Genomic DNA, 14,332 nt, shown 5'->3' with positions numbered 1-14,332 from the left:
GCTAGTACTTTCAAACGCTTAACCACCACTACCACACACTGCGACCTTATCAACTTTTATTAACACAGACGACGTAACCTTTCAAGTCACGATACTGCACATGACCCCGTCCATCGTCCTTATAGTGATTGCAGAATAATAGTCATTCAACTCCTATATCGCGCGAGTGACAGGAAATCACCCGACTTCTGCCGGTCCTATTAGCAAAGCATCTATTCGATAAAGGCTCAGAATCAATACATAAGTTCTTAAGATTCATGCATCTAGGGTTTCATTACAACTCCTAGACTTTAATGCACAATATAAATATATATATATATAACTTTATAAGTGCAATAATTTAAAATACTGGATTATGCACCGGGCTTGCCTTCTTGAGCGGGGCTGAGGGCAGGGATGTCAAGGTCTTCCAAACTTTGGTTCGGGGCTTCAGTTAAAATCTCGATGATGTTTGCAGGATCTTTAGAAATCTTTTGCTCAGTTTCCGGGACTAGCTCGTAGTCTCCATCGTCGAGTGTCGCTGACTCTACATGATATGCAATAATTTAAATTAGGTGGTTCTTGAGTTAAGTATTTTATTTCACGATAAAGTTGCAATCCAACCAATTGATAAATACAACTTCATAAAACAGGAGATTTGAATTCAAATTCACTAAGTATACTTTAATTCAATATCAAATTACTTGATTTAATAGAATTAAGTCAACAAGTTTGATTTTTATTTTAAATCTACAAAGGCTCTAGGCTTGAATTTTTGTGGGTAAGCTATCTTCTAGTCGATGAGCTTACTGTGAATTTTTCATAATTTTCTGAAAACAGAAACTAAAGTGTTTGAATTAAGTTCAAATTTCAGGTTTAAATGCAAACCTTAAGCAAAATAGTGTTGTAAATTCCCAAAATATTTACTATGAACTACTCTATTGCAGAACATCACATGGTAAAAATATCTAACCATGAAAACCTTAGTAACATGCTGGAATAAATTTAAACTATTTCTAGCTTGATTTGCATAAGTTTAAATTAATTCAAACTAGGGTTCAGTACTATAGGTGAATTTTTCACACAAGATCACTTATACCCTAAACAAGCTACTCACCAAAATTCACAAGAAATAAAGTTAACATGCAAAAGTTACACACAAGATACCCTTTTGTTAAACTTTAAAATAACTCTAACAATATTTGGTTTCAAACTGAACTCCACTAACAAAAGTTGCAGAGTTAAACTTCTGTAGTACAACAAAATTGGTTTGGCAATTTTTTAATTTTTCTACAAATCCCTATGAATTTTACAAGTTGGCTGATTTGAATAGGGAGGGGGGTTCAGATTTTCTACAGAAAGGCCCCTGGAAAGATTCAAATCTTTGCAATTGGGTCCTTGGTCGGGTTACACAGGAAAGCCGATCGGGGCCGATCAAATTCCGGCGAGGGGGCTCACCGGCGGTGAGGGGCAAGTGGGGGAAAAGGTTCAGGAGCTCACGGCGGTCATGGGGGGTGGCCTGTGTTGGGGAAGAGAAGGACCGAGGCAGTGTATCGACGGCGAACAGGGGTGGGCGGCGGAGCTTTGAGGGAAGTCGACGGGGTTCCGGTGGCCGGAGGGCAGGAGAGCGGCGGGGAAGTGGCTAGACAGCTTCTACGCGATGACGTGGTGCTGGTGGTGTGCTTGGCCGGAGCTAAGAGGCAGTGGATCGACGGGACGACGGCGAGGCCAAGCGGCGGCGGAAGTTCGAGCTCACCGGCGTAGTGGTCCGGTCGTTCTAGTGCAAGAGAGCGAAATTGGGCAGGCTGGGGAGCACCAGTGGGTGGCGGGGGTGCTTCTAGAGCACTGGATCGGGGATGGGAGGCGGCGGAGGTGGCTGTCGACGGGAAGTCGGGGCTACGGCGGGGCTCCGATGAGGTGGGGTGCTCGGGAAAAGGAAAAACAGTGCAAATGTGGTTACGGGAATGCAAGAGGGAGTGCACTGGGAGCTCAAGGACGCGCTTCAAGTCGAGGAGGAGGCATGTGAGCGAGAGCTGGTGCTGGCGAACCGGCGGCGGGCGTGGCAGCTCGTGGCGATTGCGGCGCGACGTGGAGGAGCGCGGAGTGGGCCAGCGCGGGGTGGGGAGTGGCGGCGCAGGTGCTGGGGCGGCACAGGGCGCAGAGGGAAGCGGCGTGGGGGCAGCAGGTGCTCGGCACATGGCCGGCGAGGGCGGCGGGGGGTCGGGCGTAGAGAAAACAAAGAGAAGGAATTGGAGGTAGACGAAGGGGGACTGATTTTCCAAAAGTGCAGGGACTCCACTATAAAGCCTAGTTAATTTTTAAACCATAGCTCAAATGGAAATGTGCCCAAAAGCAAAAATGTAGAGTTCAACGAGATCTACAACTTTGCTTTAAGGTTCAATTTCAAAAGAGTTAAGGATTTGAATTTAACTTAAAACTTAGTAAAGTTTTAAACTTTAAAAAATCCTATTTAAAATCTACACTACACTTGCATCCTTTGAGTAGTTTCATCTCTATCTACGGTTTAAAAAGTAGGTTTAAAAAGTAAGTTCTTGACTTTATGCAAAACAACCTTCCTATGTTTTGATTTTACCTCCCACTCTCACCCATTTTGCACCAAAGGACCTAAATTTTCCAGAATTACCAAAAAATCCTTTTGCCTTTGCATTAAAGTTCTAGCACACATACATAAAATCAAGCATACACACTTTATACTAGAATCAAGTGTGTCTTAAGCCTAAATACCTAAATATCACTGAAAGAATGGTATTTAAATGCTGTGTAACAGGCAGATGCTGTGTGACAAATAGTATTTGTCACGGATGGACTGATACAGGATCAGATGTAGCGTGTGATGAAATAATATTTAAATCCTCGTGTACTAATTTTGAAGTGGAGTGAATTGCTCAGTATTAATAAAGAAGTTGATTTTTTAGAAGTCGTTTGATGTTGTCAAATTATTTTCAAATACATGTGACTATGCCAGGTGCATCTTCACTAGTTCAAGAAGAAACCCTGCATTCGGAAGCAATCAAGATGGTAGTTTTGTGATACCATCCCAGTCATAAGTATGAAGGTTCCATTCAACTTTCGAAATGGAGGACTTAAAACCAAAAACTTCAGTTTCATTATTCCAATTATTTAACTTGGTATTCAGGTTTCTAATGCAAAGCAGTTCGAAACAGAATCTTTCAAACATGAAAATAGTCTGATGAAATTTTGAATCCCGCATATTGTAAAATTGCATACCAGCCATCAACCTCTGAGAGTAGGGTACTAATATTAGATAATATAAGCTGACCAAAAAAATCATTAGTAGACCATTTTATCCTTCGATATGCATGTGAAGCTTTACATGGATATGGTTGGAGAATCTATGGAACGGAGAAAATAGGCTGTGCACTCAAAAAGGCTGAATGGGGAAAACATACTAAACCTACGGATCAACAATGCCTTTCATAGCTGATGTATCAGATTGGAAAAGGTAAAGTTCTCAAATTTGCTTCTTCCATTCAATTCCGAGCTTTGATAGAAATAATACCAAGAAAGATGGATGGCGTCATTTTATAGTAGACCGCTTGCCTCACAATATACCACTTAAGAAACCCCTACGCAAGGATCGAACAATTCAGTATTCCCATATTTCACAATGGCAATAATATAACAAGCAAGCATTCAAAAAGAGAAAAAAATAGGGGCATAAGTTACCAGAATCCTGAAGATGCCTTTTCCTCATCCCTGCATCAAATATGAGAAAAATCATTCCAATATATTTCACAGTGTTGAAAAGGTATCCAGAACCATATCAGCACAGAAATAGAATAGATGTGGGTGCCATTCGCACATGATACGTTCTTTTTTCTCAATGCAACACTCGAAATTTTCTGCGAAAGAAATTTTTTTTATGTACGGCAATTGGCGTGCAAGTCCTGTAAAACTATATGCTTCATGTGAGAGCATAGCTGCATTCCTGTTATAAAACATAGACAGAACACACTGGCTTCAATAAGGTAAATCTCAGTAACACGGAAAAAGGTCGACATTTTAAAAAAAAAACACTTGTACGTTTGCTAGCAACAACTGGACCCTAGACCAAGTTAATGTGGACATCTTGGATTGATGTATACAAGAGAAATTGCATATATATTCCAATTTGTTTGGTTCAAAGAGGTAGTCTTGTGATGTGGTTCAGTGTATGGAATCAGATAACACAGTTGCATGTTTTGAAATCTGTTGTATTTGATAAAGGACATTTAGTCAAACTAGCAAAGATTGGAATACCAATTCCACCTAGCTTACAACACTGCAACTATAATATTTCACGTAGACATAGTTTTGGCATCCTATTTTGACAACATGAATATCATGCCATGCATGCTTATTGTGCCCTATTAGTACAATTTTGCTTGCTGCTAAAACGTTTCCTTATGTACAATTTTTCCATTGGACACTTGAGGAACAAGCACTAAATTCAGTTTTCCATTGGCGTTGATGATCGTCTTAGTTGCTTGAGAAATTTGGGAACACAGGAATGACACTCTTTAATGAAGTCAGTCCTGATGTGGTTCCTGTGGAGGCAGCAATGACGGAAAGGCACATTGCAGACTTGTGGTGAGCTGCAGGAGCTAAGGACCTCCAGCTCCAGGATCTGATTGTTAAATAGTAAAGGGCTCCTGTCCTTTTAGTATTTTTTTCTCTCTTTTCTATGGCATGAATGTTTTAAGTTTTCTTGGTGGTGCCATGTGTATTTGGCTTCTCTTCTTCTTTAAAGAAATAGCACACAGCTCTCCTGTGCATTCGAGAGAGAGAAAAAAAATCATATTCAAGGCTTTGGTGCTGGCTGGAGAAAAAAGGAGGAACTAGAAACTTTTGTTTATTGATTCTTGCTTCATAAATACTATTATAATACTCTATTCCTAGAGCTCTGATCTTATCTCTAGATAATCCATGCTTGTCCACAAAAGCACAAAAAAACTTCTTTTTGCATAAATTTGTATACATTATTATATCTGACGAATTAATATCTATCTAGCAAATAAACTGCCTAGTCTTATATCCAAAGATGAAGAGTATATGCATTTGTCAGGAACCTATTTGTGTTTCTTGCCATTTAAAAATGTCAAGCAGGAACTCCTGTGTGTTTGATGGATCTGCTCCAAGCATCCAGACCGCTCTACAGGCCTTCAGAGATGAATCTCACTTGTGGCTAGTAGGGGGAGCTAAGGGCCTTGCTGGTCTGGCGCTAGGAAGGGTTACCTAGGCGTGTTTTAGTGTGATCTTTTGATCCTAGGTCAGGTCCTTTCAATTCTTTTCTGTGTAACAGTCTATACTGGCCAAAACGTTTTTTCCTCTCATCATTCTGATCCAAGGTGGTGAGCTGGATTTTGTAATTGGATCATTCTCTTTTTAATACAATGATATGCAACTCTCCTGCGTATTGAAGAAAAAAAAAATGCCAAACAGTACTCATGTGACTGGAACACAAGCAAGTTATCCCTATAGTTTCATTAAAAAAAGAATGAAAACTTAAACTGCAATTTTTTTTCTGAAAAGACCATAGTGCACCTTCACTTATGTCCTTATGCACATCTCCCTCTCCGTTCTCTCTATCCACTTTTACGTGACCCACCTCCCTACACTTTCCTGTGATGTGACCAACACCTGCCCTAGCATGTTGAGTGGCACAGGGTTGCTACCACCAGTCTTCTTTGAGCTACAACACCATATCCGCAGTAGCAGCACATATAGCAGAGCATATAGATGAGGCTTCCTCAAGCTCCAATCATCCATGACTTGTTGAGGCAGCAATATTGCAAGGAATACTTCTAGCCAATGGGCCCCACAATGTGAAAAAATAAACCCCCTCAATTTTGCATTTGATTCGTTCAATCCAACCAAAAGAAAACTGTTATGGTCGGCATCACGTACCATAGGAGGCAGAAGGCGTGAACGCAGTAACAAGGTTCACTTTGGGCTTAAGCAGCAAGTTTTAGTTTGTTTCAGATTAGCATCGGATTGGATTTAGTTGTTAGCAAGTTGTTGCTTAGTTGAGATACTCTAGCTAGATGGTCAGGTCGTTGTAATCCTGGCTATCTATATGAAGCCGCGAAAAAAAAAACCAGAATTGATCTACTATCTTGTCTTCCTGTTCTCTGCCCATCTCCTTGCTGTTTGTCACCACCTCGGCAACAAGTACCTGCATCACGGGCAGGAACCCAGCAATGCGAGGCAGAGACCTCTCACAGCTATCCGCTCCACTCATTACCGCACGGCCATGACAAAATTAGGCAATCAAATAAGAGTAAGTAAAAGGTGTGTAGATGAGTAAATTCCTAGCAATTAAATATGGTTTGTGACACTCATTTCCATATATAATTTTCCCACTGCATTGAAAGAAATAAACTAAAGATAAATATAATGTGTTTCTCAATCTTACTTTTTTCGTCCTTTGAAAGCACCTGTAATGTCATCAGGAGTTGGCTTTTCTGTGAATTCAGCTATAAGAACATATTTCTCTTTCCCACTGGGCTCATCAACCCTTCGATAAATCTCATATTTATTTGGATAAGCCATCCTGTAGCAATAAATCAATTTAAATTATAATGGTGAAACAAAACAGAAACATTATAAGACAGTGGTTATGTAAACCTTAAAGCTCCCATGATGGGATAGAATGAGCCAGCATAGTAGAGAAGACGAAACGAATAGCAGGTCTCGAATGATGCAGCATACTTTAGCCTCATTTCTCTTCCCATTGTCTGATCATCACAAGTTAAGAAGCTACCTGAATAGTCAATATACTGGTGGCAGTGATAAGATAAGCTCTAATCTCAAAAAAACACTTACTTGCATTACACCACTTGATCCAGGCATATCCTACAAAATGTAAATTTAGGAACTTAGTTGGCACCCAAAACTGATACATCGTAACTTTATTTATACATTACGAAGACAGGCGTTTAAATATATATTCCAGAAATATGGAGCTATAAATCACTAAGATTGGAAACTGAGAAAAGTTAAATATTAGAGGAGAAAGGGTGCTCATGATTTTTATTTCGTCTATGTCAAGAAATTCAATTTCTTGGAAGAGAATCAGAAATTTGGCTCAGTTTCATCACATGAAAGTATCTTATATACTAAGGAATAGAGTTTCTTGTCACGCGGTCGTACCTGTTTCAACAATGAGGTTCTTTCGGTATTTCATTTAAAATTTTTGAACTACTACATCCAATATCCCTCAAAATAGGCACAATGTATAGATAAGATCTCTTCAGATTAGACATGATAGCAATGAGGAAAAGCGAGAAATATTTTTGGACAAAACCTTTAGGCGAGGGTTTACAAGAATCACAGGTCTGTCACCAGCAGCATCAGTCATAGCTCTCATATCCTGCAAATTTTTTAAAATGACAATGAAGATCGCAAGGTGGATATTATACAAGTATCTAATAGAACAGAAGGTATGGGATCTTTACATCAATTATGCAGTTTCCAACAGCATTTTGGGGAGCAATGAGGATAAACATATCATCTTCTTTGTCAACCTCGCTAGCACCTGTAGTTTCAGTCAAAACATTATGATACTAAAAAGATCAGGAATCCCAGGCAGACAAACGATGAGAAGAGAACAAGAAATGTGTGTATGCTCTGATATTCTTTTGAGCGATAATTAGTATTTGCAAGACTCAACTGTGCAAAAAGTTATTGGAACATTAAAATCTAACATAATGGTATAATGATTATACATACATGAACATCAAGATTTTTCTACTAAGAATAATTTTCTTCAACGTAGCATTTGGCTCATATTCCTAGTCAGTTCATTTTTATATCAATTGCAGTTCTCTTCAAGATGCATCGGGTGATGATTTAATCTATCAGTTATGATGCTTCGTTTCATTTGATGCTATTGCTATCTGAAGTATTGTGCAAGTGGGCAACACACCTACTGCTCCAATGTTAATGAAGGTACCCTTCGCCCCATAGTCACCCCAGTCCATGAATTCCAAAATTTTTCTGGTTCCTGCCAGTTGAAGTGGGATGCCAGCAAATGCACCTTGCCCCATGGAGCCTTGAACACACACCTGGTATCAAGTGACTAGTCTCATATTATTGTTACTGGGGAGAAGGGAAGGGGATGACAAATAATAATATATGCATTTGTTCTCCTCGGTATTCGAGAAAACAAAAGAAAAAAATATATGTGTTTGTTGCAATAATCACCTTGACACGTTTTCCATCATCAGCAAAGGATAGAGAAAGTTCCCTGACAAGTTCCATAAGGGTTCCTATGCGATAAACATCCTGCCAATAAAAAAGATTTGGTTGAAGTTAAAATCAGCAGTGTTTTCTGATGGTCGTCACAAAATATATATGTATGAGCACGTGCACTCTTACCATTTCAGGGTTAAGTTCAGGAATGTTGATGTCTATCTGCATGTGTGGGGAAATGAGGACAGAGGTCAGCACATCTCAGTTTATTCTTAAATAGTAGGCAGCTGAACTGGAAAAAATTATTCGATTGTTCAGTTCGATAAATCAGTCGCATTAAAGCTCACATATTTTAATAGTAATAATACAAGGTGGCTAAATTATGTCCTGTGCTTCCAATCTTTTAAAGAAATTAACATAAATTGAATTTGAAAGATAAGCAGCAACCTGCAACCGAGTCTTTTTGTCTTCAATAGCACGTTTTGTAGCATGTAATACATCATCGTAGAAGTATTTCCTAATTTCCCTGGAATGTGGAATGTTATTCAATCTTGTCGGTATCCCACGCCACTCCTGGGTCACAACCGTTAAAAGTACATGAACGATACAGATAGAAGCCTTAGTACATCACATACGATACAGATAGAAGCCTTTGTACATCACTTTAAAAATTCTTGCATAAGATGAAACTAAATTATTATCTAGTGCATACATGTTTTGAACCTGTATCCTCGGAATCAGATGGTCTTCCTGTCAAATAAAAAGGCTTGATCATTTTTATGAATGATAGGAGCATGTTTCAGTGTAACTGTTAAAAATTAAAAAAACAATGAGAACTGAAAAACGCTTAATTTATATAAGTATCAAAACTCCCCGTGATTTATGGGTTCGAAAAGGAATCAAAATTTTAAAGATGAAATACTGGCTAGAATGTTGCCAAATCTGCTGCCTTTTCATTTTTTATCTGTTTCAAATTATTTGCTGATTCACTTGTAGTGAAGAATTCGAACTGCTTATTTTGTCTTGTTAGGGTGCTTGTTTAAGGTCTTCACAACCATGTGCTCTACCTTGATGGATCTCCCTAGAAATACCTTAAGACCGAAGAGATGAATTGATTATATACATGTGTTCACTATACCATTATAATTTCATCCTTAGTTAACCCAAAAGTACCACACTATAGTTATTATCAATGATAATAGTTTTTTTACAAAGAAAAAATCATAGTAAAGTACTTTTTTTTATGTTGGTTATAGCTTATCACTTATCAGTGGCAGCATAAGAGGCTAGTAAAGAACTTATTTTTTATGCTCTCACCATTTGTTTGGGTCAACTTGTTTGCAGAATTGTTCTCACAGATCTTCTGTAATAGGGAATCTATCTCCTGAAAAATGACTTCAACTGGGCGATTTCCATCAATCTGTATTCTTGCACAACAGAGCAACAAAATATTACTCACAAGTTTGTAGTTTGGATTGCTCTGATAGTCACTAGGAACACACAACCACCTGATTAAGCAAATCTGAGTATGTAGGAAGAATAGCTTCAGAATTTTGCTTGTATGTATCAAGACGTGATTTAACCTGAAAAATAAAGAAGAAACTTAAGTTTAGAAAAGACATCCCAGCGTTAAGCAAATATTACTGCATCAAAAGAAAAAAAGAGGTAAAGAAACCATATAAGTTGTCAAGTACAGTAAGTTGGGATGGCTTCAAGTCCTGTCACAAACATGTCCGAGCTACAATGATTACTGTCTTTATAGTTAAAAATTGTCCTTCACAAATGCCAACAGCATCTTACAAAATAGAAAGGAATGCTTGGAAATCAAGTCCTGACAGTCTCAAGTTTTCAGACTAGCACCTTATTTGAAAAACATAAATACATACTCAGATCTTATTGCTGAACTGAGTGTTTGTGCCATTTTGTGAGCCTAATAAAATTGTTTTGGTTTATACTTATATTGGCTTCCTTAGGAAGGTGATACAAAGTCATTCTGTTTCTGTTAGCACCATACAGCAACTGTTTGTTTGGATCTTCGGTCTTAAGCTGACAGAAAACAAAATAAAAAAGTTACTAAGTGGACAACACAAGAACCTTCTCAAATGTATCGTCAGAACGTGTAATAAGTCGGGCAGAAATCTCCTCATTCTCCGGGGGGGAGTTTTTTACATGGTAAATTTTGCCGGTAACAGGATCCAGCCGTCTTCCAACACATCTGTCGATTAGAATGTCATCAGGAACCTGAATTCAACGAAAGCAAAATATTGAAATGCAAGAGGTCGAAGGAATCTGTGTTACACTAGCCAGAAAACGGTATCTATGATACACAGTCACACAATGTCACGCAGGAGTGGAAAAAAACAAAAAGGCATGGTATTATTACAACCACATTAAAACTTGAGTGTTACCAAAAAAAAGAAGTCATTAATCAAGTGTACTGCTGCTGCTAAACCGGATGTCACAAGGCATGCACATTGGTACAACAGAAGGTACCAAAGAAAAAGATATAGCCTGCAAAAGAACTCAATATAAAATTTAAGTATTAAATCCATTTTAAATCATTGACATATTTTCACAGCTATTCTAAACTTGAAATTCACTGCACAGAACTAGGGAGTATTATAAAATCTGAATCAACACATTAAGCTCATTTTTTTCAAAGACATATTCAGCTCATATTAGAAAGTTATTTGAAAGGAAAAGGTTCAAACATCCTCTCATTTGTGAACACTCCAGTCAGTTATAATTGCACAAACAAAATGTAACATTCATAAAGGATTTTGGTCATGCCTATAAACAAAAGCATGGATGATGTTCCGGAAGTGGAATCCAGCATACCAACATAATACTTGTCAAAATTAAATATTAGAAGCACATGTCATATATATAGTTAATTCTGACTTACTTCTAGCACAATGAATGTATCTGGTCTTATTTTCAAACTTTCAAGACTTTGTGCTTGACTGAAGCTCCTTGGGTAGCCATCAAGAAGCCACCCTCTTTCTTGTACATCCAGTTGTGATAGTCGTGATACCACCATCTACTTGAAATAGCAGGCAATCAGATAGTTCACAGAATTCTACCAAAAGATCATATCTGTGACAAATAAGTCACATACATCTGTGACATCTTGATCCGGTACAAGCTTTCCACTATCCATATATTCTTTTGCTTTTTTGCCAATTTCTGTGCCAGAAGATACTTCAGCTCGCAGAAGATCTCCAGTTGATATGTGAACTAAACCATACTAAAAGAAAGCAAACCAAAAAGAAAACAACATTAGAAGGTGCTCAACAATATTAATTTTTTTACTACACAAAACTAGAGTTGAAATGGGCAAACAAAAGTATAAAGCCTATAAATATATAAAGAACATGGGTAAACTGCAAATGCCAAACCAACAACAATTTTCTGATGCATGCATAGCATTACATAAAAGTCTTACGTTCTTCTTATGCCAAATAGAGAAGTCAAGGAAACATTTTTTATGTCAAATTATCAAATCAATATTTTCAGAGGGTTTATTTTGATAATCCCCACTATACACTGATGTCTGGAACATTCAGATCTCCACAGATTGGCACGATACAAAGTTTTCAGTAGACATTTTCGCATTAACATGTTCACATTGAGTATGGTCCAGCAAAAATCTGGATTATGAACGGATTGGATCCTACACTAATACAGCGAGAATTCAGACCAATTGATACCGAAGAAAACGTTGGCACAGCCACACAACGCAAAAGGAAAAGAATAATTGGTTCCACATTTCACCTTCTCGACGATCATGCGGCATAGCGTCCCTTTGCCCGACGCGGGCGCTCCCGAGATCATCACCTTGAGCGTAGCCTTCCCCCGCGCCGGCGGCGGCGCCTCCTCCGCGGCCCGGCACCGAAGTCCCAGACCCTAACGAATCGCACAAATATAGACAAAAGCGGCGCCACAAATTGATCATACAGAAGCAAATCAAACGCGACGCACGACCAGGCCATCGGGGATCAAACCGACACCAAACCGAATCGTAGCTACGTACCTTGTGCTTGGGTTTGAGGGAGCCAGCAGAGGCGGCGACGGAGGAGACGGCCGGTGAGGAGGACAGCGCGAGATACGGGTAGCAGGACGGCGACGCCGAGAGGCGGCGGATCCCGGCGCCGTGGCCGCGGTGGGTCCCTGGCGCGACGAGAGGAGGGGCGGTCGTGGCCGGGGAGGAGGCCGCCATTTGCGCGGTGAGGGAGGGGTGAGAGACTGCGCCGTCCGCGCGTGCTGTGTCTGTGTGGAGGGAAAACAGAGGACTGCGGAGATCTGAGTTCCTCCCCCTTTTGTTTTCCTGAAGTCTTCACCGCGTGCAGGTCGCCGCACAACCTCAAGGGCGTGGGTATGAGCTGTGGAGGGAACCGCGAACTGCGTGACGGCGCGAGGCAGGCAAGGTTGCGGCCGCGCTCCGTCTCCGGCTTTCCGCTGCGGCGGCGCGACCACCACGCGGACGACTCGAGGTTTGAATGGATAAGATTTGGTTCAGGCCTTCATGGGGCAAGACGCTTGAGCGTAGAGCCTTTTATGGGTTAGGTACCTACGTGGAACCGGATCGAATACATATGCGAATTTGGATAGCGATTTTTACTATATTTAAGTTGAATACTATACGAATTCGGATATTGTCGAATGCCAATGCAAAACGGATGCCTCGAATTTAGATATTTACTTAATACTTAGGATAACATTTAGCTATTTTCTTATTGATAATTTTAAAATATAAAATTATTATATATGTACCAACTAAAGTGTGACAATATAACAAAGATAGCTAATAAAAATAGCTTATTTATCAAAAAAATTTCTAATAAATAATTGTATAAAAAATAAAAGAAATAAAAATATATTTCCAATAAATATATAAACATTTTTTATTAATATACAATAAAAAATATATAATTAATTTTATCCATAAATAGATAAAATAAGAATATTTACGAGTAAATATAATCCTCTTATAACTTTATTATAAAAATTAATAATATTAGTTATGAAAAATAAATATAATTTTTTAAACAGTTCTACTGAAAACAGATACGGATAGTGTTGGATATTGTCGAATACAGATGTGGAATCGGATAGAGAAAAATGATGAAAATCGAATTCGAACGTATGCACTTTACTGCTACATTAAATTTGAATACGGATAAGGACATTTATATTGATGTTTAAGCGGATACACATATCGGATATTTCGAATATCCGTGTTCACATTTCCATCCCTATGAATGCAGGCCTAAAGTGCTTGGCTCGTTTGGTGCTCGAGCTAGCTCACGAGCTGGCTTGTTATCGTGGCGAGCTAGGCTTAGCTCGTTAAAATGTTGGAAACAAGCTGAGCCACTAATAAGCCGAGTAAAGTGAGCAAGCTACGAGTTTTCCATCGAGCATTACTAGGAATTAGGGTATGTGGCGTGCTTTTACGTGGCGGCACCCCCTGGCGACCAGTCTCCACTCACGAGTGGGTTGCCCTTGCCCATTTCCTCCTTTCCTGTATAAATGATTCTAGTTCTTCCGGTTAACAATTGGCTGATAATACGAATGACTCGCCACTTCTAGCTTTCATAATAATAAACCTACTAATTCCAATCTTGATTGTCGATATGGAATTTTAAATATTGATTATCAAAGTAAATAAGCTTGAAACAAACTAGATGAACTTTCATTCTTTTCTGTAATCCAAGAAAATAACTGTTTCCATCGCTCCTAAGTAGTTTATAAGAGAGTATTCAACATCCAACATCTAACATTTGCTTTGTACATGGTACGTTTGTGACTTTTGATCCAAATATTAGTAGGTTTGTCGAATATATCTTGGGTCTTCCTATTTCAACGCGCGGTCAATCACAAAATAATCTATATATCTCTATCTATATCTCTACTATTTCTATCTCTACTATTTCTAAAGCAAGCAATAATTTCTTAGTCTATCAATCGAACCCGGACAAATTAATCCGAATCCTAATCAGAATCCGAACAAATCTGGAATCCCAATCGGAACCCGGTCAATCACGGCACAGTCTATACACAGAGTTAAAGAGCATAAAGTTGGTTGTCTCATGTAGGTACGGGTAAAATTTATATTACCCGTAGCAACGCACGGACACCA

The 14,332-nt window shown here is 39.0% G+C and overlaps 1 protein-coding gene across 3 annotated transcripts; it reads right to left on the bottom strand.

Annotated features, from left to right (window-relative positions):
• Positions 1 to 215: 215 nt before the first annotated feature.
• On the bottom strand, positions 216 to 12,720 carry LOC112896473 (probable adenylate kinase 5, chloroplastic). 3 transcript variants are annotated; one of them, XM_025964445.1, is made up of 20 exons: positions 12,227 to 12,720; positions 11,968 to 12,099; positions 11,312 to 11,440; positions 11,099 to 11,233; positions 10,288 to 10,434; positions 9,702 to 9,776; positions 9,511 to 9,613; positions 8,906 to 8,943; positions 8,641 to 8,766; positions 8,380 to 8,415; positions 8,206 to 8,286; positions 7,928 to 8,066; positions 7,458 to 7,537; positions 7,307 to 7,372; positions 6,826 to 6,855; positions 6,628 to 6,737; positions 6,416 to 6,553; positions 3,688 to 3,717; positions 3,521 to 3,587; positions 216 to 526 (listed from the first exon to the last, which is right to left on the bottom strand). In XM_025964445.1, the coding sequence occupies exons 1-19, from the start codon at positions 12,410 to 12,412 to the stop codon at positions 3,563 to 3,565; spliced, it is 1,806 nt and encodes a 601-aa protein (XP_025820230.1). In that variant the 5' UTR covers positions 12,413 to 12,720; the 3' UTR covers positions 216 to 526; positions 3,521 to 3,562. The 3 variants fall into 3 exon arrangements, with proteins under 3 accessions (XP_025820230.1, XP_025820229.1, XP_025820231.1); XM_025964444.1 differs by lacking the exon at positions 216 to 526 and having other exon boundaries at positions 3,241 to 3,587; XM_025964446.1 differs by lacking the exons at positions 216 to 526; positions 3,521 to 3,587; positions 3,688 to 3,717; positions 6,416 to 6,553 and having other exon boundaries at positions 6,627 to 6,759.
• Positions 12,721 to 14,332: the final 1,612 nt, after the last annotated feature.

The sequence above is a fragment of the Panicum hallii genome, chromosome 6 (genome assembly GCF_002211085.1).
Source record: "Panicum hallii strain FIL2 chromosome 6, PHallii_v3.1, whole genome shotgun sequence".
In the NCBI taxonomy this organism is placed as follows: domain Eukaryota; kingdom Viridiplantae; phylum Streptophyta; class Magnoliopsida; order Poales; family Poaceae; genus Panicum; species Panicum hallii.
Note: the sequence above shows the minus strand (reverse complement) of the source record. Positions and strands in the feature narration are given on the sequence as shown.